At 50.8% G+C, this 22,500-nt stretch overlaps 1 protein-coding gene across 2 annotated transcripts in view; it reads left to right on the forward strand.

Annotated features, from left to right (window-relative positions):
- Positions 1-22,500, forward strand: part of RYR1 (ryanodine receptor 1) — a 125,040-nt gene that overhangs the window by 16,687 nt on the left and 85,853 nt on the right. For both annotated transcript variants that reach the window (XM_061139217.1, XM_061139216.1), the window contains exons 14-31: positions 1,985-2,120; positions 2,203-2,298; positions 2,383-2,501; positions 3,376-3,509; positions 3,999-4,240; positions 4,767-4,959; positions 5,909-6,125; positions 8,569-8,673; positions 8,882-8,985; positions 9,877-9,960; positions 10,930-11,237; positions 11,998-12,200; positions 13,127-13,301; positions 13,475-13,683; positions 18,706-19,100; positions 20,319-20,451; positions 21,261-21,421; positions 22,077-22,242. In XM_061139217.1, the coding sequence (XP_060995200.1) occupies positions 1,985-2,120; positions 2,203-2,298; positions 2,383-2,501; positions 3,376-3,509; positions 3,999-4,240; positions 4,767-4,959; positions 5,909-6,125; positions 8,569-8,673; positions 8,882-8,985; positions 9,877-9,960; positions 10,930-11,237; positions 11,998-12,200; positions 13,127-13,301; positions 13,475-13,683; positions 18,706-19,100; positions 20,319-20,451; positions 21,261-21,421; positions 22,077-22,242 (3,180 nt within the window). The remainder of the gene's footprint in view (positions 1-1,984; positions 2,121-2,202; positions 2,299-2,382; positions 2,502-3,375; positions 3,510-3,998; positions 4,241-4,766; positions 4,960-5,908; positions 6,126-8,568; positions 8,674-8,881; positions 8,986-9,876; positions 9,961-10,929; positions 11,238-11,997; positions 12,201-13,126; positions 13,302-13,474; positions 13,684-18,705; positions 19,101-20,318; positions 20,452-21,260; positions 21,422-22,076; positions 22,243-22,500) is intronic.

A 22,500-nucleotide genomic window follows, 5' to 3' on the forward strand; every position in this document is an offset into this window, starting at 1 on the left:
ATGAACAAATGACAACTGCATGAGACAATGCTCTTCATCTTTTTTAAACAAAATATTAATTTTTTTATTTGGCTGAGCTGGGTCTTTTTAGTTGTGACATGTGGGATCTATAGTTTTGGCATCTGACTTCTTAGTTGCAGCATGTGGGATCTAGTTCCCTGACCAGGGATTGAACCCGGGTCCCCAGCATCAGGAGCACAGAATCTTAGCCACTAGACTACCAGGGAAGTCCCCCAGTGCTCTTAATCTTAAAACCTAGTATTGAGCAAAAGAACCCATGTACAAAAGAATACTTACTGTATATGTCAAGTTCAAAAACAGGCAAAATGCCACTAGACTGTTTACCAATGTACACATAGGTAGTAAACATAGAGAAGCAAGGAAAGAATTTCCATACAAGTCAGGATGACAGTAATCCCTGACTGAGAGGGTTGTATAATCAGGAGGGGCATCGAGCTAACTTCTGGGTGGCTGGCAATGCTCTCTTTCGAGGTTACACAAGTGTTCTTTATATTTGTGTGTTAAACTGTAATCACTTAATCTTTATTATTTGCAGATGCTGTCTTTGCAAATATGCCTACTTGCTCAGATTTATTTGTAACCCTCCCCCCGCCCCAAATCAATATTTGCAGTGTATTTGTGGTCATCTGTGGACATGCGCAGAGAGGAAAAAGTTTAAGTCAGCTGATGCCTTGTTTCCAGTTGAGGTTGAGCAAGGTGACAGTCTGCCTTTTTATTTCAACTCTCACCTGTAAACAAGCGTCCTTTTCATATTGGCATATTGAGAGCCATACTTCATATTTTTGTGCTTTTTGTTAATTTTGTTGATTAAAATGGCCCCTCAGCACAGTGGCAAAGTGCTGTCTAGTGCTTCCAAGTACAAGACATCTGTGATGTACCTTACTGAGAAAATACATGAAATACAGTGTTGTTGGTTGTGATTTTAATGTTAATGAATCAACAGCATCTATTATGGTGTCTTTAAACAGAAACACACATAAAACAAGAGCGTGTATTGATTGCCGGAAATGTGCTCAGAGACTCAGAGATGCTCCCTGTGTTTCCTCTTCGAGCCATGATTCTCAGGATTCACTAATTCAGTGCTCAGAACTTAGCTACTGTGAAAATCAAGAATTGATTGTGCATTTTTATATGCTTTTCTGTGTATCTGTTATAATTCAAAATAAAAGAAGACAAAAGGTTAAAATGTTTTAAAAGGAGAGAGAGAAGGCAAACATCTCTTTGATGGTTAGTAGGGAGAGTGAGCTGGGCCAAATGGGACCAGGAGTAGGGTGCTTGGAAGTGGAAAGGAAGGAAAGAAAATGCTGGAAGGAGAAGCACAGATTCAGTCCTGATGTTAATAGAGATGTGTTATGTTGGGGACAGAGGCAGAGCAGGACAGAGTCAGGTCTGGGGGGCTGAGGAGGAGAAGAAGGAGATAGGAGTGAAGGTGGACATGGAGCCAGAGGCTCTGATTTAACATTATTTATGTATTTATTTGGGCTTCCCTGATAGCTCAGCTGGTAATGAATCCACCTGCAATGCAGGAGACTCTGGTTCGATTCCTGGCTTGGGAAGATCTCCTGGAGGAGGCCATGGCAACCCACTCCAGTATTCTTGCCTGGAGAATCCCCATGGACAGAGGAGCTCCCATGGACAGAGGAGCTTATTGGCTACAGTTCATGGGGTCACAAAGAGTTGGACACAATTGAGCGACTAAGCACAGCATGCATGTATTTATTTATTTTTTTGGCTGTACCTTGTGGCATCTTAGTTCCCTGACCAGGGATTGAACCCGTGCCCTCTGCAGTGGAAATGTGGAGTCTTAACCACTGAACCACCAGAGAAGTCCCTGTGACTCTGGTTTAGATCTGAGAACACACAGTCACTAGCTACCGAAGGAATATGAATTAGCAAATTCAAGAAAGGTAAGGAAGGGAGGGCATGGGGTTCCTGTGATGATCTCCTATTTTCTCTATTCCAGGGGATGCTCTCCTTGGTCCTGAATTGCATTGACCGCCTAAATGTCTACACCACTGCTGCCCACTTTGCTGAATTTGCGGGGGAGGAGGCAGCCGAGTCCTGGAAAGAGATTGTGAACCTGCTCTATGAAATCCTGGGTAAGGGGCCCCAGTCTTGACTCCCCCTTGAACACCCCGGGTTCCCAGTCCTATAGGATCTGACCCCTCTTTCCACCTTCAGCCTCTCTGATCCGTGGCAATCGTGCCAACTGTGCCCTCTTCTCCAACAACCTGGATTGGCTGGTCAGCAAGCTGGATCGGCTAGAGGCCTCCTCAGGTAGGAGGACCCACGGGGAGGGGATGGGGACCTGGGGGAGGGGGTGCTGCAGCCCTGTCACCTCTCATGCTGGTCCCTGTGCAGGGATCCTGGAGGTGCTGTACTGTGTCCTGATTGAGAGTCCAGAAGTCCTGAACATCATCCAAGAGAACCACATCAAGTCCATCATCTCCCTCCTGGACAAGCATGGGAGGAACCACAAGGTTGGCCCCTCATCCCCTGAATTCTGAACCCTGACCTTTCTCTGTGGCCCTCAAATTGCCAATCCTTTCCCCAATTTGTCTCTTAGCTGGACTCCCCTGCTACAAGCTTCCATCTCAATACCGAGTCTCTGACAACTCATGGTTCTTAAAGGAATTCTGGGCCATATTAGATGCTTCATTAGCTCTTGGAAGCAGTTTATTCAATTTCTAATTTTGTAGCTTTTAGTGGGAGCTGCACGAACACCCTCCAGTTTGCCACAAGTGCTACTGGTTCCCACAGAATTATTTCTAACCACCTCAGATATTCACCTGTGGTGTAGATGTGGGTTTGATCCCAGGGTTGGGATCCCCTGGAGGAGGAAATGGGAACCCACTTCAGTATTGTTTCCTGGGAAATTCCATGGATAGAGGAGCCTGGCAGGCTACAATCCTTGGGGTCACAAGAGTCGAAAACGACTGAGTGCCTAAACCACTAAACTACCACCACCACCTCACATGTTTACATTATCCACCTGGGCCCTGAAGACTCTCCACTAATCTAAAAACCTCATCTGGGTCCCTGTGCTCCTTCCCTGACTGACCCTTTCACTCTTCCCCTGACCTCTCACCTCTTACCCCAGTCTCCCCTTCCTTACATTGCTGATGTCTTATCCCAACTCATATGGCCCCTCGCTTCTCGCCTGACCTTTCCCTTTGACCCTGATCTCTCTCAGTGATTCCTGACCTCCCACTTACATCACCTCTTCTCAGTCCAAATCTCTATCTCCCATCCTGGCACGTCGTCCTTCTGGTATCCCATCCTGGGTCTTCCATAGACCCACCTCCCCCACTTCTCTGGTGCCCTCACACCCTGACCTCTGACCTTGACCTCCAGGTGCTGGATGTGCTATGTTCCCTGTGTGTGTGCAATGGCGTGGCCGTGCGCTCCAACCAAGATCTCATCACTGAGAACTTGCTCCCTGGCCGCGAGCTTCTGCTGCAGACAAACCTCATCAACTATGTCACCAGGTCTGGCCCCTAACCCCTGACTCCAGGACTCAGAACCTCTCAAGCCCCTCCCTGACTCCCAGGTGGGTGGGCCTTCTTCCACCTCCCAGCCTGGGACTTAACACTGGTCCCCACAGCTGTCCCCAGGCCATCCCTGGCTTCTCATGTCTCTTGTCCTCTCTCCCTGCTCCATTTCTGCCTCTGTCTCTTCCTCTCTTTCTGTGTTTGCTCTTTCTGTCTTCCTCTGTCTGTCTCTGTTTCCCTCCACCTCTTTTTCCTGGGCTGTCTTCCATCTCTCTCTTCTCTGTCCTTTGATGCTTCTCTCTGTCTCTCTCTGCTTTCTCTGTGTCTCTCTCTGTCTATTACTCTCTGTCTCCATGTCTCTGCTTTTCTGTTTTTCTCGTGTATGCATCTCTTGGTCTTTCTCCCTTCCCTTCCCACCCACCACCAGCCTGGGTCCTCCTTTCCATCTCTCCTTCACCCTCCTCTCCTGTTCTGTCTCTCCTGCAGCATCCGCCCCAACATCTTTGTGGGCCGAGCAGAGGGCACCACGCAGTACCTCAAATGGTACTTTGAGGTGATGGTGGACGAGGTGGTTCCATTCCTGACAGCTCAGGCCACCCACCTGAGGGTGGGCTGGGCCCTCACTGAGGGCTACAGCCCCTACCCCGGGGGCGGCGAGGGCTGGGGCGGCAACGGGGTCGGCGATGACCTCTATTCCTACGGCTTTGACGGGCTGCACCTCTGGACAGGTACCTGGACCCTTCTAGGGGACCCTCAACCCTGACCATTGGCCCCAGGGTTTCTAAGGCTCTCACTGCACACCTTGGTGTTCTTGGGATCTTGACCCCCAAACAGGCTAACTTTGACCCCTTTACTCCTCATTTCCCAAGACCCTAACCCTAGTGCTTCCAGAATCTTGGCCCTCACCTGTTTCTTCATAACCCCCAGAACTCTGATCCCAGAGGAAGTCTGATCTCTGTACTGAGGGATCCTAGAAAACTACCCTGATTATTATGACCTCTGATCTTTGACTTCCGACCCCAGAGATTCCAGAATCCTAAATCCAGGACAGCTTTAATCTCTGGCTCCTACACCTCTCAGGAACCTAACCTCAGGGGAAACTTGACCTCTGCCCCTAATCTCTAAGAGCACTTGACCTTGAAGATCCTAAAATGCAGACCCCTTTGGATCCTCTAATATCTACCCTTGTCGTCTGAGCCCACTGGTTCCCCTGGACCTCTGACTCCTGACTTCTTCCTGGTGATCCCGGTGCAGGACACGTGCCACGCCTGGTCACTTCCCCCGGGCAGCACCTCCTGGCCCCCGAGGACGTGGTCAGCTGCTGCCTGGACCTCAGCGTGCCGTCCATCTCTTTCCGCATCAATGGCTGTCCCGTGCAGGGGGTCTTCGAGGCCTTCAACCTTGATGGGCTCTTCTTCCCTGTTGTCAGCTTCTCGGCTGGTGTCAAGTAAGGACTCGTCCCTGCCCCCTTGCCAGTCTCCAGACGAGGGCCTGTCCTAAGACAGCTTCTGCAGGCACGCCATAGCCTTCTATGGGGCCAGGACCCAGCGGCCTACCCTCAGGGCTGATGGGCCAGACCCTTGTGTGAGGGCACTGTGACACTCTCCATGTCCTCCCAATGACCTCTGCTTTGCCCCAGTCTCTGTGTCCCCAGATTTCACAGTGACCTTCTAATGATTAATAAGTTTCTCCCAGTGACCTCCCAGATGAACCTCTGACCCTGCTAATTATTCTATGCCATTCCAATGACCTCCAAATGATTTCAAAATCTGAACAATGATCTTCCAATGACCACAAAGCTTCCCAATGATCTTGGACTCTCCCATTGACTCCATGCTCTTAACAACTCCTCAATGACCCCAGCTTCTCCCAGCGATATTCTAAGAGCTCCATAATGCCCCAGCTACCCCTCAATGACCACAGTTATTTCAAAGACTTCTCAATAGCCTAGTGTTTTCCCAATGACCCCAAGCTCTGTGTGTGTCTTCTCACCGTTTCAGTGGTAATTATGTTTTCTCAAGGTTACACCTTGAGAGTCTCAATGACTTCTGGATGACCTTTTTCTTAGTCTCCCCCAAACCTTCTGATATCTCTAAATGCTCTGTTGACCCAGGACCTCCTCCAAAGAACCTTCCTGTGACCATGGATTAACTCCTTAGTGACCTGACCCCCACTTTACCCTTTTTGGTTTTCTAATGATTCCTATTGCCTTCTGACAGTTTCTTTGACCTTAGACTTTCCTGATTCCTAAAATCACCTCCATGACCCTATGACGTCCACTGACCTCAAGTCAACCCAGCACCTTCCACCAATTCCAGGATTGTTCCCTTCCCCTCCCTGAGTACAGACTCTGCTCGGTAAACTGCCCTCACTAGTGACCCCACTCTCCCATCTAGGGTGCGGTTCCTCCTTGGTGGCCGCCATGGTGAATTCAAGTTCCTCCCTCCGCCTGGCTACGCCCCTTGCCACGAGGCTGTGCTCCCACGAGAGCGACTCCACCTGGAGCCCATCAAGGAGTATCGGCGGGAAGGGCCGCGAGGGCCCCACCTCGTGGGCCCCAGTCGCTGCCTCTCACACACCGACTTCGTGCCCTGCCCCGTGGACACTGTCCAGGTACTGCCTGCTCTGTAAGGGTTTCCTAGAGTGGCAGACTCCCTTAGGAGTCAGCGGGGTGGGCAGCTGAGCTGGGAGCTGGGGACCTTGTTGTTTGACAGATGGGGAAACTGAGTCAGGGGGGCGGCAAAGGAATCTCTCCAGACAGAATCTGTTTCAGGGGGTCCTCACGACAGCCCCCTAAAGAAAAGACTATGACTGGGACTTCCCTGGTGGCTAAGGCTCTGTGCCCCCAACCCAGGGGATCCAGGTTCGATCCCTGGTCTGGGAACTAGATCCCACATGCCGCAACTAAAGATCCCGCATGCTGTAATGAAGATAGAAGATCCTGCATGCTGCAACTAAGACCTGGTGCAGCCAAATAAATCAGTAAAAATAAATATGTAATAAAAGAAAGGACTATTATTGCCCCAATATACAGTTGAGGAAAGTGAGGCCCAGAGAGGTCAAGCAGGTCGTGCAAGTCACACAGCTGATTTGAACCCAGGCGATCCGATCCCAAAGCCTGTGATCACATCCACCACAATTTGTGGAGCATCTTTTCTATTCCAGGCCTCCCCCCAATTCCTCTTATCCCAACCTGAGCTCCCCATCCTTCCCTCCAAGTGTGTTCCTCTAGGAGGGGATATAAGTCATGTTTAAGAGCCTGATCACGAGGGTTTGACTTTCAGCATGTCACTGTGGACATGTGAGTTCACTTCTCTGTGCCTTGGTTCCCTCACCTGTGAGGAAAGGGGGAGAATGAGAGAACGTACCTGTAGCATGGTTGTGAAGTTTAGATGAATTAATGCATGTGAAGTGCTTAGCATGGTCCTAAGAAAATACTAAGTCCTCAACTGAGTTATTGTCATTATGAGTAAAGTGAGTGGGCAAAAGTCACTCAGCCATGTCTGACTTTTTGCAACCCCATGGACTATACAGTCCATGGAATTCTCCAGGCCAGTATGGAGTTGGGTAGCCTTTCCCTTCTCCAGGGGATCTTCCCAACCCAGGGATTGAACCCAGGTCTCCCACATCACAGATGAATTCTTTACCAGCTGAGCCACAAGGGAAGCCCAAGAATACTGGAGTGGGTAGCCTATCCCTTCTCCAGCAGATCTTCCCAATTCAGGAATTGAACCAGGGTCTCCTGCATTGCAGGTGGATTCTTTACCAACTGAGCTATCAGGAAAGTCCTGTCATTATGGGTAGTAGTAATGTTATTGCACATCAACCTGTCATCCCCCTGTAGCCAGGCCTGGATGTCTCCCTTCCCGTCCCCCACAGGTCAACCTCAAGAGCTATCCACTTAGTCTCCTGGACATCCCCTTCCCACTCCTCCCCCCACAACCCAACCTGGTCCAACTATGTGCCAGGTATTTATACAAACTACAGTTGATTCTTGGACAATGCAAGGGGTTTAGGGGCCCAACCCCAGCATAGTCGAAAGCACCAGTACTACTATTTCTTAGATATGAAAGAATTGGTAAATGACACATGCAAGAGCAGGAAGCTGAAACAGTTTGGATAGGATGACTCAAACTCTTCTTCTTTTGATTCCACATATTGTGATCTCAATCAAACACAAACTTTCCCCTACCTTGAGTTAATTAGAGATCTGTAGAATGAAAACATGCGGCTTCCCAGATGGTGCAGTGATAAAGAATCCTTCTGCCAATGCAGGAGACTCAAGGCACAGGTTTGATCCCTGGGTTGGGAAGATCCGCTGGAGTAGGAAATGGCAACCCACCCCAGTATTCTTGCCTGGAAAATTCCATGAACAGAGGAGCCTGGCAGGCTACAGTTCATGGGGTTGCAAAGAGTCAGACATGACTGAGCACACACACACACACACAAAATGAAAATACAGGTACTATATTTATTGAAAAAAATCCATGCAGTTCAAACCTGCATTGTTTGAGGGGCTACTGTATATAACATTTAGTAACTTACGTAGATGATTTCACTGAACCCATATAAAGTAAGTATTGTGTTGGCCAAGAAGTTTGTTCGAGTTTTTTCATATGATCCTATGGAAAAATTTAAACAAACTTTCTGGCCAACCCAATGTTATGAGTTAACATTGTTCCAGTTCTCATTGTACAGAGAAGGAAAGAGGCCCATCTGTTCATTCAGCAAACATCTCCAGAGCATCTCCTCTGGGCTGGGCAGGGCTGGGGAAATGCTGGAGACAGACACAGTCCCAGCCCTGCCCTCTCGGAGCTCCCAGTCCACAGGGGGAGACAGATCCATCCCCAGATAATTCTTTGATTCTGAGGATGTCAAGTCCTGAGCATCCATCCTGGAGGCAGGGCGAGGTGATGGGGAGCAGGGCTTGGATGGCAGGAAAGGTCAAAAGAGCTCCCTGGTGAACTGTCCAGAGCTGGTGCATGTTCTTGGGAAGACTGTTTATGGCGCGGGCTGGAGGGAACTCAGGGACCTCACAGATGTCCCCTGCCCCCAGATTGTCCTGCCTCCCCATCTGGAGCGTATTCGGGAGAAGCTGGCCGAGAACATCCATGAACTCTGGGCACTGACTCGCATCGAGCAGGGCTGGACCTACGGCCCGGTGAGTGGACAGGGGAGAGAGGCTAGACTGGCTATGGAGGAGTGAGAACCGCTTGCTATTGAGGAGGGGCCAGGGGTTGGAGGAGGAGACTTTGGGAGGGCTCCTTGGGTTTCAAGTGGCAGAATGAGGGGTAAGAGGTCAGAGGTCACAGTCTGGGAGTGTTGGGGGAGGAAAGAGGAGCCAAGGAGTGACTCTGGGGTTTCTCCAGGTTCGGGATGACAATAAGAGACTGCACCCCTGCCTCGTGGATTTTCACAGCCTACCAGAGCCTGAGAGGAATTACAACCTGCAGATGTCGGGGGAGACGCTCAAGTGAGGAGGGAACCGGGGAACAGGGGCCTGGGCCTGGCCACTGGGCAGAAGGGCATGGGGAGACAGGGGGAGCGAGACAGAGACTGAGAGAAAGAGAAAGAGATAAAAGAGCAACACAGGGCGTGGGAGATGGGGATTGTGAAATGGACAGAAGGTGAGTAAGAGACAGAGGCACAAAGAGATGCTCAGGACTTCCCTGGTAGTCTGGTGGTTAAGAATCGCCTGCCAAGGTGGAGGACACGGGTTCAATCCCTGATCCGGGAGGATTCTACAGGCTGCAGGGCAAATAAGCCTGTGTGCCACAACTACTGAGCTCACGCACTGTGACTACTAAAGGCCGAGCGCGTAGAGCCTGTATTCTGCAACAAGAGAAGCCTCCGCGATGAGAAGCCTGAGCACTGCAACTAGAGAGTAGGCCCCACTCGCTGCAACTAGAGAAGAGCCTGTGCAGCAATGGAGACCCAATGCTGTTCAAAATAAATAATAAATAATAAAGTAAATAATTTAAAAACAAACATTCCTATATGCTACCCATGTATACACTGGAAAACAAAATTTTTAAAATACTATTATGTAAAATGGTTCCCCTTGCTAAATAAAGATGCACAGTAACTGGAAGAAAGAGAAAGAGACAAGGAGAGAAGCAGAGAGGAAAAGAACACAATCAAAGAAATACAGAGACAGAGACACAGGGAGAGACAGGAGTCAGAGAGGCAGAGAGATGGGACAAACACCCATAAAACCAGAACAAGAGACAGGGAGAGAGCTGGTGACCCAGAGACAGAGCTGACAGGGGCCGGAGGAGGAGGAGAGCCGGGCTGGGGGAGGGGAGGCCAGGGACAGGGTGGCCATGTGGGTGACATGCTCCCCTGCCCCCACCCCCTGCCCCAGGACTCTACTGGCGCTGGGCTGCCACGTGGGCATGGCTGACGAGAAGGCGGAGGACAACCTGAAGAAGACGAAACTCCCCAAGACGTGAGTGTGGGTGACCTGGGCCCCACCTGGGGAATGGAGTAGGGGGCTGGGGATGCCACGGTGAGGGCTGGAGTGATTGAGAGCTGGAGTGGGGAGGTTGAGGTCAGAGACAGAGGGGCCGTGGGTTGGGGTGGAGGTCATAGGACCAGGGGTCAGGGCTGTAGAGACAGTGGTGAGCATCCTAGGCAGTTGAGAACGCAGAGTTGGGAGTTCCTGAGAGAGTGGGAGTGAGTCAGACTCAGGGTCACAGTCTCCATGGAGTCGGGAAAGTGAGAGAGTGGAAGTTGTGTCTCTGAGTTAGAGGTGCGGGGCCAATGGAAAGAGATGAGAAATTGCTGGGGTTGTCAGTAAGGGATCCTGAAATGATAGATGAGAGGTCAGAGGTCCTGGGGATAGATGCCAAGTTTCAAAAGTCAAGGACTCCAGAGCGAGCAGTTTGAAATGACAGGGTCCTGGGATCAGAGGTAAGAAGCCTCCAAGTTAGAGGTGAGAGGTCAGAGCACCCCAGGACCAGAGATGAGGCTCCCAAGATCAAGATGAAAGGGTCACAGAGGCCAGAGGTCAGTGAAGTCAAAGCCCTTGCTAGGGTCAAAGGATCCTGGGGTCTGAGGTCAGGTAAGCTTATTTAAGAACCCTGATGTCAGATGGGAGTTCCCTGGTGGTCCAGTGGCTACAACTTCATGCCTCCAATGTAGGGGGCCTGGCTTTGACCCCTGGTCAGGGAACTAGATCCCACATGCCACAACTGAGAGTTTGCCCACCACAACTAAAGATCCTGCATGCTACCCCATGCAGCCAAATAAATAAATAAATATATTGAAAAAGAACTCTGCTGTCAGAGATCAAAGGTCAAAAGTTTCAAAGATCACGGGATCCTAAGGACCAGGGTCAGAAGTCAGGGATCCCGTGGCACAGAGCCCAGAAGTGGAGGCGAGGGTCTCGTCCCACTGGCTCCCCAACCACCCGCAGGTACATGATGAGCAACGGGTACAAGCCGGCACCGCTGGACTTGAGCCACGTGAGACTGACGCCCGCACAGACCACGCTGGTGGACCGGCTGGCGGAGAACGGGCACAACGTGTGGGCCCGAGACCGAGTGGCCCAGGGCTGGAGCTACAGCGCCGTGCAGGACATCCCTGCCCGCCGGAACCCTCGCCTCGTGCCCTACCGCCTGCTGGACGAGGCCACCAAGCGCAGCAACCGCGACAGCCTCTGCCAGGCCGTGCGCACCCTGCTGGGCTATGGCTACAACATCGAGCCGCCCGATCAGGAGCCCAGTGAGTGCTGACCGCAGGCCCCCTGACCCCGCCCCGGACTCCAGTCTCTGACACAATTCAACCTCTCAATGGGCTACATCTGTAACACTGACACTTCCCCCAATCCTGACACTCACTCTGTCCCTGAGCCTGAACCTGATCTTGACCACTGACCTTGACTCAAGCGCTGCCTGGGCTACGGCTGCAACACTGAGCAGCCAGACCAGGAACCCAGTGAACTCTGACCCTGACCCCTGGCTCCAGTTCCTGACCCCCAGCTCTGACCCCTGACCCTAACCTCTGGACTATGTCTACAACGTGGAGCCACCCAACCAAGCACTCAGAGAGCCTCTAAGCCCTACTCCTAACTTGACCACTGACCTATCACTGACCCCTGACCCCAGCCTCAATCCCTGCCCCACCCCAATTTCTATCCCCTCCTGATCCTGATTCTGACTCCCTCTCCCCGATCCTGCTTTCAGCCCTTGATTCTTAACATCGACCTCAATCTTGACCCTTCACCACAGACCATGACCATGATCGACCCAACATTCTCCTTCCATGTCTCTATTACTAGTTCCTCCATGAAACTCTTGACTGCTAGAGGGACGGAGCAGAAGTCTCAGTAGGTCCCTCCTACTTCCCTGTGACTGCTCTGAGTCCCCAGTTCTTCTTCTCTGACACCAAAAGCTGTCCCTTTCCCAACGCCCCCCAACGCCCTTACCTCTCCCGATCCTCCCACCAACCTAGCCTCTCTTACTCTGCCTGGCCCCATGTGCAGGTCAGGTGGAGAGCCAGTCTCGCTGGGACCGGGTGCGCATCTTCCGGGCAGAGAAATCCTATGTGGTGCAGAGCGGCCGCTGGTACTTCGAGTTCGAGGCAGTCACCACCGGTGAGATGCGAGTGGGCTGGGCGCGGCCAGAGCTGCGGCCAGACGTGGAGCTGGGAGCGGATGACCTGTCCTATGTCTTCAATGGGCACCGCGTGAGTAGCTCCCTGGCTCCATTCTGCCAGGTTCTGTGATCCTTCCCACACTCTTGCAGTCCAGCCCTGCCTCTCTATTTGTGTCTCACTCTGTCCACCCATCCTTGAATCTACCTTCCCATTCATCCCTCCATCCTCCATCCTCTCTCTGTGCATACATCCATCCGCATCCATCTCTCTATCCAACCATCCATCTGCCCATTCATCCATCCATCTTCTCGTCTGTCCAACGAATCACTTAGGCATCCACGTTTCCATCTATTCAGGTAGTTGTCAGTTCATCTATTCACCTTTTTAAACCAATTTGTGATTTCATTTATCCATTCATCTATCCAATAATTTAATGCATACAGACGTCATCTATTTATCCACCCACCCACACAGACCTATGTGTCTGTCTGTACTTTCTTCTTTCAACCCAACACCTCCGTCAACCCAGGTGAATTCTCAGCTTTCATTTCATTCTTCCATCCAGCCACACACCTGCTTCCCGTCCATCTATCCATCTCATTATTCATGTATCTGTTCTGGGGTATATGGGTATAGATGGGTTCATATGGGGGACATTGATAGGTTAGTTTTTCCTTTCCATTCCTCTACTTTCTGCTTCCCCCAGCCCTCCAAGACCACTTGGGTGGTCTTTACAGTCCCAGCCATGAAAACAACAGAGAACCCAGGCAAAAGGGATGAGATAGAGAGATGAACAGGAAGGGAAAGCATGAACGCCTAGCCCTTATCTTCCAAGGACCATGGATGCAAATGTGGGGAAAGATGGGGTACGCTGTGGGGGTGACCCTTCTTCTGTCCCCCATGCACTGGACCTGACACCTTGCATGTGTGTCTTGACATGTCTCCCCTTGCTTCCGTATCTCCCCATTTCTCTATATGTCTCTCACACACCACGTCTTCCCATCACCTCTTCACAGGGTCAGCGCTGGCACCTGGGCAGTGAACCATTTGGGCGTCCCTGGCAGTCAGGAGATGTCGTGGGCTGCATGATCGACCTCACAGAGAACACCATCATCTTCACCCTCAATGGCGAGGTCCTCATGTCTGATTCCGGCTCAGAAACAGCCTTCCGCGACATCGAGATTGGGGATGGTGAGGGCCAGCCTCGGGGCCCCTCTCTGGTTTTCTTCCGTCTCACCTGACCCTACACCGCCCCCTCTAGCCCCCCGCTCTTCCAACCCCTCTTTCCACGGCACATCCTCCCCATGGCTGCCCCTGCCTCACCCACCTGTCCTCACCCCTGCCCATCTATCCCCTCCCACCAGGCTTCCTGCCCGTGTGCAGCTTGGGACCTGGCCAGGTGGGTCACCTGAACCTGGGCCAGGATGTGAGCTCCCTGCGGTTCTTTGCCATCTGCGGCCTCCAGGAAGGTTTTGAGCCGTTTGCCATCAACATGCAGCGCCCGGTCACTACCTGGTTCAGTAAAGGCCTTCCTCAATTTGAGGCCGTGCCTCCTGAGCACCCCCACTATGAGGTAAGGACTAACCCCACTCAACACCCTCAGATCTGCTTCCACACCTCATTCTCGCCACAGGTCTCTTCCCCAACCTTCTCTTTGTCTTCCGTTAATATGTTAGACCACAACCTTGTAGAAGTGAGTGTCAGGATAGTGGGCTCCCAGGGCTGCCTTGTAGGGTATCAGTTCAGTCACTCAGACATGCCCAACTCTTGACGACCCCATGGACTGCAGCATGCCAGGTTTCCTTGTCCATCACCAACTCCCAGAGTTTGCTCAAACTCATGTCCATCGAGTTGGTGATGCCATCCAGCCATCTCATCCTCTGTCGCCCCCTTCTCCTCCTTCCTTCAACCTTTCCCAGTATCAGGGTCTTTTCCAATGAGTCAGTTCTTCACATCAGATGGCCAAAATACTGGAGTTTCAGCTTCAGCATAAGTCCTTCCAATGAATATTCAGGACTGATTTCCTTTAGGATGGACTGGTTGGATTTCCTTGCTGTCCAAGGGACTCTCAAGAGTCTTCTCCAACACCACAGTTCAAAAGCATCAATTCTTCAGCACTCAGCTTTCTTTATAGTTCAACTCTCACATTCATACATGACTACTGGCAAAACCATAGCTTTGACTAGATGGACCTTTGTCGGCAAAGTAATGTCTCTGCTTTTCAATATGCTGTCTGGGTTGGTCATAGCTTTTCTTTCAAGGAGCAAGTGTCTTTTAATTTAGGTAATTTTAATTGTAGGGTATAACCTTGGCAAAAACACACCTTTCTGAGCTGGGTAGCTTGCCTACAAAATGGGGGAAGGGAGGAAAGAGAAGCTGGATTAAGTGACCACACTGGAAATTTTCAGCCCTTGTAACTATTTGATCCTACCAAGGGTTTCTGCTTGTGTGCTTAAGTCGCTTCAGTCATGTCCAACTCTTTGCGACCCTATGGATTGTAGCCCGCCAGGCTCCTCTGTCCGTGGGATTCTCTAGGCAAGAATGCTGGAGTGGGTTGCCATGCCCTCTTCCAGGGGATCTTCCCAACCCAGGAATAGAACCCATGTCTCCTATGGCTCCTGCATTGCAGGAGGATTCTTTTACTGCTGAGTCAACAACAAGGCTTAAAAATCCCTGGGCACATTTCGGCACCTTCCTTACTAATTGTTATCTAGGGTGGTTTTTTGGGGGTGGTTACTTTTCGGGGGGGAGCTGTGCTTGGTCTTTGTCGCGGCATATAAGCTTCTCTGGTTGTAGCACTCGGGTAGTTGCCCCGTGGCATGTGGAATCTTAATTCCCTGACCAGGGATTGAATCCACGTCCCCTGCATTGGAAGGTGGATTCCTTACCACTGGACCACCAGGGAAGTCCCGGGGGTTACTTATTTTTTAGTAACTCTTCATTAATCTGAGTATCCTAAATTTTATACCCTAGTGCCTTTCTTTCTCAAGGTTAAACTCCAAGGTTAAACTCTCTCTCAAGGTTAAACTCTCAAGGTTAAATATGGTCATATTCTGACCATAAAAACTCCATATAGACCAAAGTGATGGTCCTTTTCTCAACCTGGGAAGAACTTGAATTCCACATGGCTGAGCTTCAGCTGGTACTTTACAATCAGGCCTTGAGTTGGCCCTTTCCCTGTTTTGTGACCTGGGGCATATGACTGTCCTTCTGATCATCAGTTTTCTCTTCCTAGGCATAGCCCAAATCTCCCTCTCATACATTCTCTCTCTTTTCTGAATTACTTGGATAAGTTGGAGACATCTTGCTTCTTTACCACTAAATATTTCAATATGCATTTCTTCGGAACAAGCTATACTCTTATAGAGCTGCAGTTATGAAAATCGGGAAATTTAACATCGATACATACTATTACCTAATTTATAATCCATATTCAAACTGTGTTGTGGTAATAATGTCTCTTTTTATTTTTCTGGTCCAAAATCCAAGCCAGGGTTACACGTTACAGTTAGTTGTTATGTCTCTTTAATATATATAAAATGTTTTGGAGTCTTTCATTGTCTTTTATGATACTGGTGTTTTTGAAGGGTACAGACCAGTTATTTTGCAGAATATACATCAATTTGGGTAGGTCTTCTGTCTCCTCGGGCTTCCCAGGTGGTAAAGAACCTGCCTGCCAATGCAAGGAGACATAAGAGACCTGGGTTCGATTCCTGGGTTGGGAAGATCTCCTGGAGGAGGGCATGGCAACCCACTCCAGTGTTCTTGCCTGGAGAATCCCATGGATGGAGGAGCCTGGCGGGCTACAGTCCAATGCATGGGGTCCCAAAGAGTCGGACATGACTGAAGCTACTTAGCATGCATGCATGTCTCCTCACGATTAGGTTCAGGTTACACAGATTTGGCAGGAACATCATAGCAGTGAGGTTGTATTCTGCTTGATGCAGGGTCTCAGAGAGGAATACCATGGCACTATGTCTTACGGCTGATTATATTAACTTTGACTGTATGTTTATCGTTACCACCATCAAGTTACTGTGTTTCTCTTTGTAATTAATAAATAATTTGTGGGGAAGCATTTTAGGCTAGGTAAAAACAGAAGGGTGTCTTCTTTTCTTTTTTGGCTGAGTTTCAAAAAAGCTAAGTCGCTGGAGCTGTTGCTCCAGTCGTGTCCAACCTTAGTTTCCCAACCAGGGATCAAACCCGGACCCTGGTAGTGAAAGCACCAAGTCCTAACCACTAGACCACCAGGGAATCCCCCCTCCCTGACTTTTATTCTATTTTTTAAAATCTTAATTAGAAGGACTTTAAACAGGGGACTATCCAGTCTAGATTTGAGTTTTGGAAAGATTCCTTTTGACAGTGAGTTGTAGGAGGAGAAAATGGGGCCACAAAGACCAGAGAGATCCCTGGGGTGGGAGAGGATGGTGGAGTAGACATGCATGCTAAGTCACTCCAGTCGTGTCCAACTCTTTGTGACCCTAAGGACTGTAGCCCTCCAGGCTCCTCAGTCCAGGGGATTCTCCAGGCAAGAATACTGGAGTGGGTTGCCATGCCCTCCTCCAGGAGATCTTCCCGATCCAGGAATCGAACCCAAGTCTCTTAGGTCTCCTGCATTGATAGGCAGGTTCTTTACCACTAGTGCCACCTGGGAAGCCCAACAGGAACCTCCCAATACTTGCCACTGCCAGATGGTGTTCCCAACCCCAAGAACAGAATGTTAGACAGCAGTGAGACTGAATCAACTAACCTACCCACAACCACATGGATGAACCTCACAGACATAGACTGAAAGAAGCCAGACACAAAGGAACACGTACTGTAGGATCCCATTCATAGACACTTCAAGGATGATGGATGCTGCTCTGTGGTATGCTAAGTCAGGAGGGCGCTACTGTGAATGAATAATCAGACATTTAGTTACTTAGCGTACAAATCACAGGAGGAAGATGATCAGTAGACTTGTCAAGGAGCAGAGGCAAAACAGGGCTTATTTAAATTAATTAATTTATTTATTGGCTGTGTCGTGTGGCATGGGGGATCTTCGTTGAGGTGCATGGGCTCCAGAGTGTGTGGGTTCTGTAGTTGTGCATGTGGGCTTAGTTGCCCCCAGGGCATGTGGGATTTTACTGAACTGGCGGCTCAAAGCATAAAGAATCCACCTGCAATGCAGGAGACGAGGGTTCGATCCTTGTATTGGGAAGATCCCCTGGCGAGGGGACTGGCTACCCACTCTAGGAATCTTGCCTGAAGAATCCCATGAACAAGAGGAGTCTGGTGGGCTACAGTCCATGGTGTTGCAAAGAGTCAGACATGACTAAGTGCGCGCGTGCGCGCGCACACACACACACACACGCACACGGGATTTTAGTTCTCTAACCAGGGATCGAAACTGTGTCCCCTGCATTGCAAAAAGAATTAACCACTGGACCGCCAGGGAAGTCTCCAGACAGAAGTTATAAGAGAGAAAGGAGAGAGAGGAGAGGAAAAGATTCTGCAGACAGTTTTGGTTGCACAGTTTTGGGGTGAATTCATTGGCTGACATGGAGCACAGAGGTCTGTCTTGGCAATTGGTCCTTGATGAGGTCAACTTGAGGTGGGGCATCAAAGAAAGGGCACTGCTCTAGTTGCTTATGGAGCCTCCAGAGAATCTGAGTCTGTCTTTTGGGTTCACAGGCCAGGCACCTGTCCCTCTCTCAGCTCCTACCCCTTATTTAGGCCAGGTTGTTGCATTTTCCTCATCAGAATCCCTCACTATCTTTGAGAGGGTAGTGACTAAACAGGCACTGAGGAGGCTTCCAGGGGGACTGGTTGTATGGTCCATTTCTCGATCTGAGTGCTGGAGACATAGGCGTGTCTCTCCAGAACCTCATAGTGTTGTGCATTTATGATGTGTGCATTCTTCTGAGTGTTGTATTTCCAAAAACAACAAATTTAACAAAAATTCTTCTGGGGGATCTTTAAAAAAACTCTGACCCTTCTGGGCTGCTCTCCCCAAGAGGTCTCCATAAGAAAGCAGGAGGGCAAGGCCCATGTTCTGTTCACTGATGTGTTCCTGGCACTTGGAAAAGTGCCTGGCACACAGTAGGTGCTCAGTAAATATTTGTGGAGTGGATAGATGGATGGGGGGGTGGAAGCATTCTTGGATGGGTGGGTGAAACAGTGGATAGATGGTTGGATGGATGGAAGAATGAAAGAATGGATGGATGAATGGATAGATGGGTAGATAGAAGGGTGGGTGGATGGAATGAAGGATGAAAGAATGAATGGATGGATGGATGGATGGATGGATGGATGGATGACCTAGTCTGGAGTGAAGTCTGTGCTTAGGTAGGTTTTGAAAGCTCCCTGAGTGATTCCAGTTTCTGACCAGGGTTGCTCATGTACAAAGGTGTCCAGACAAAGGTAGACAGAAGGTGAATGCACCCATGGCCAGGTTGCGTGTCCCATGGGAGTTCCTCCACCCAGAGGAGTGAGTCTCTGGCTAATTCTCACACGGTGCTCTAAGGCCGAATGGTGACTCTGTGTGTAATAAGGTTTAGGACCAATGGCCCAGCCCAACCTCCTGGCTCAGTGCTTCCTGCTCCCCGCACAGGTGACCCGTGTGGATGGCACTGTGGATACGCCCCCCTGCCTGCGCCTGACCCACCGCACCTGGGGCTCCCAGAACAGCCTGGTGGAGATGCTGTTTCTCCGGCTGAGCCTTCCGGTCCAGTTCCACCAGCACTTCCGGTGCACCGCAGGGGCCACCCCGCTGGCACCCCCTGGCCTGCAGCCTCCCGCGGAGGATGAGGCCCGGGCAGCGGAACCTGATCCCGACTATGAAAACCTGCGCCGCTCAGCTGGGCACTGGGCCGAGGCTGAGGGGAACAAAGAAGGAAGTGCCAAGGAGGGGGCACCCGGGAGTCCTGCCCAGGCTGGGGTGGAGGCCCAGCCTGCCAGGGCAGAGAATGAGAAGGATGCTACCACAGAGAAGAACAAGAAGAGAGGGTGAGTCAAGGCAGGGGCAGGGTGGGGTTTGGGGGGTCTGTCCTGGGACCCCTCAATTAGGCAACTTCAGTAACTTGAGAAACCCCACTCTACTGCAAAGTGGTCCCATATGTGCTAGGTGGACCCAGATTACTGAGGGATCCTATTATGTCTCAAGTGAAGGCTATTATTTCTCTGGGATACTCTAATTTCCTTGAGAATGTAAAATTGGGATGCCCCACTATGTCTATGGAGAACTCCACGGTCCTTGGGGTATCTGTTGGGTCCCAAAGCTTTTCATCCAATGGACTTCACTATCTGTGAACACTAAAGGGGACCTCAGATTCTTGGTCAAGTTATCTATACCCCCAAGGCATTCCAATGAACACCACTGGTCTTCTACATTGGGGTCATTTCTGTGTCTCAAATGTATCCCCCCCCAAAAAAACTAACTTTAATGGAGACCCTCAAAGGGCATTAAACTTGGATTGAAACCAAATCTGCTTTCCCCCTATGGTGGCAGTGGTTTTCAGTGGGATGTAATTCTGTGTCTCTTGAGGGGATGTGTGGAAATGATGGGAGATTTTGGGTTGTCACAGTTTTGAGGAGACGTACTGCTTGCTGGGGGCTCTGGGGATTCCACATGCCTTCAGTGTACAAGACGGTGCCACAATGAAGAGCTGTTCTTTCCCAAATGCCTTTAGCACCCACATGAGACTTGCTGACTTGGGAGGACCACTGTATGCTCCCCAAGGCAACCTCCATGTTCCCAGAGGCACCTTTAAATCTGGGTAACCCAACATCCGAAAACACAGAGATCCTCCAAGGTGGACACTCCTGATGCAATTGGGATTTCATCCCTCTAGAAGCGAGGCCTTGGGTATTAGAAATGGGGTGTAGTTAGGATGGATGTGGGGCTTCCCTGGTGGCTCAGCGGTAAAGAATCCGCCTGCCAATGCCTGCCAATGCAGGAGGCACGGGTTTGATCCCTGGGTCGGGAAGATCCCCTGGAGAAGGAAATGGCAGCCCACTCCAGTATTCTTGCCTGGAAATCCCATGGACAGAGGAGCTTGGTGGGCTACAGTCCATGCGGCTGCAGAGTTGGACATGACTGAGCACACATGCATGCACACACGTACGTACGTGGGATGAATGTGGAGGCCTGACCATCGCGATGGGAGGGCTGGGGGGCTGGGCTGGAGAGTGAGCCTCATGACAGCCTCTCCTCTTCATCTCCAGGTTCTTGTTCAAGGCCAAGAAGGCCGCCATGATGACCCAGCCACCAGCCACGCCCACTCTGCCCCGACTCCCTCACGAGGTGGTGCCTGCTGACGACCGTGATGACCCTGAGATCATCCTCAATACCACCACGGTGCGAACCAAGGACCCTCAGCAGACTTCCAAATTCCATGCCGTAGTCCCCAGTAATTGCCCTTATCTGGGGATACCCCAGTATCTACTGGAAACCACAAAATATTGTACACGTTGACTTAAACCCTTTGAACCCCTAAATCCATATAGCTAAGGGCCTAAAAATCGCAGGGAACACAATGAAGTCGTGAGGCATGCTGACCTAACTCCCAGGGATCCCCAAATCCCAAGAATGAACCAACATAGACTCAGGACCCCCATATCTGGGTTCACCCTTGTAAACTCACCACCCCCAAATTTAACTATTCTAGTGGCTCAGACGGTAAAGCGTCTGCCTACAATGCAGGAGACCCGGGTTCAATCCCTGGGTTGGAAGGATCTCCTGGAGAAGGAAATGGCAACCCACTCCAGTATTCTTGCCTGGAAAATCCCACGGATGGAGGAAACTGTTAGGCTACAGTCCATGGGGTCGCAAAGAGTCAGACTCGACTGAGCGACTTCACTTTCACTAGTATATTCCTGGGAGCCAGAATTCACAATAATCCCAGTGTAGTTTTGGGATTCCCCAAATCTGGAATATTTTCTGAGATAAATAGCCTAGTGGTGGGAGGGACCCAAATTTGAGGGTATCACAAAACTGTCCCAAAAGATTCCCAGATCTAGACATACATCAGTAAATACAGAAAGAGAGGGTATCAAATGCAGCAACGTCTTGTCAAACCCCCAGGGACACTGAGAATCCAGGGAAACCAACTAAGAGTCCTAGGGAGGCCCTGGGACTGACCGCTGGTCTCCCCTTCGCCTCCCCAGTACTATTACTCCGTGAGGGTCTTTGCCGGCCAGGAGCCCAGCTGCGTGTGGGTGGGCTGGGTCACCCCTGACTACCACCAGCACGACATGAACTTCGACCTCAGCAAGGTCCGGGCGGTGACGGTGACCATGGGAGACGAGCAAGGCAACATCCACAGCAGGTGTGGGCAGGGGTGGGGCACACCCCTGTTGGGGGCAGGCACGCTGGGCACCTCCCTTTCCTTTCCTCCTGTCTTCCTGCTTACTTTCCTCTCCATGGCTCCTACTCTGAGTTTTCCCTCCTCCTTTTTTTTTTTTTTTTGTAAATGTTGGCTGCGCTGGGTCTTCAGTGCAGCGTGCAAAGCTTTCTCGAGTTGCAGTGTGTGGCTTAGTTTGCCCCACGGTATGTGGGATTTTAGTTCCCTGACCAGAGGTCGAACCCACAACCCCTGCATTGGAATGTGGATTCTTAACCACTGGACCGCCAGGGAAGTTGCCTCCTTTCCCATCTTGTCATCTGCTTTCTAGGTTACCTCCTTTCTCTGTTCTCTCCTTCTGCTCCCCTTCCTTCTCCTTCCAGAATCCACCACCAGCTCCTAAGAATTCTAGCTCCCAGGGGCTCAGGGTCTGGGGTGAGGGGTTTCAGTGCTCAGGCCTACAGGTGGTGGGTGTTTGGGGGTGGTCCTGGTATTCTGGTCCTGGTATTCTGGGAGCTCGGGGTCTACAGGTGGTGGGTGTTTGGGGGTGGTCCTGGTGTTCTGGGAGCTCGGGGAAGGGGGCGTCCAGGGGTTCAGAACGCCTGGGGACCAGTGTGCTGACCACCCCTGTGTCCTGCAGCCTCAAGTGCAGTAACTGCTACATGGTGTGGGGCGGAGACTTCGTGAGCCCCGGGCAGCAGGGCCGGATCAGCCACACGGACCTTGTCATTGGCTGCCTGGTGGACTTGGCCACTGGCCTAATGACCTTTACCGCCAATGGCAAAGAGAGCAACACCTTTTTCCAGGTGAGCCCAGCCCCTCAGCAACTTAGCAATAGCATCCTCGTGACCTAGCATCCCAGGACAGTCCACCAAGAGGACAGGCCCCAGGGAGACAGAACAAAAACAACCTCACAACAGGCCAGAGCTCTACTGTGGCTATGGGAGGTGCCTGGGAGACCATCTGCTGACATCCAGAAAGATGGAGACAGAGCAGAGCCTTGACCTTGGAGAGAGGTTCATATTCCATCTTGGGCTGGGTGGTACCAGTCACCTTTTCACCAA

This window comes from Dama dama, chromosome 4 (assembly GCF_033118175.1).
Source record: "Dama dama isolate Ldn47 chromosome 4, ASM3311817v1, whole genome shotgun sequence".
Classification (NCBI taxonomy): Eukaryota; Metazoa; Chordata; class Mammalia; order Artiodactyla; family Cervidae; genus Dama; species Dama dama.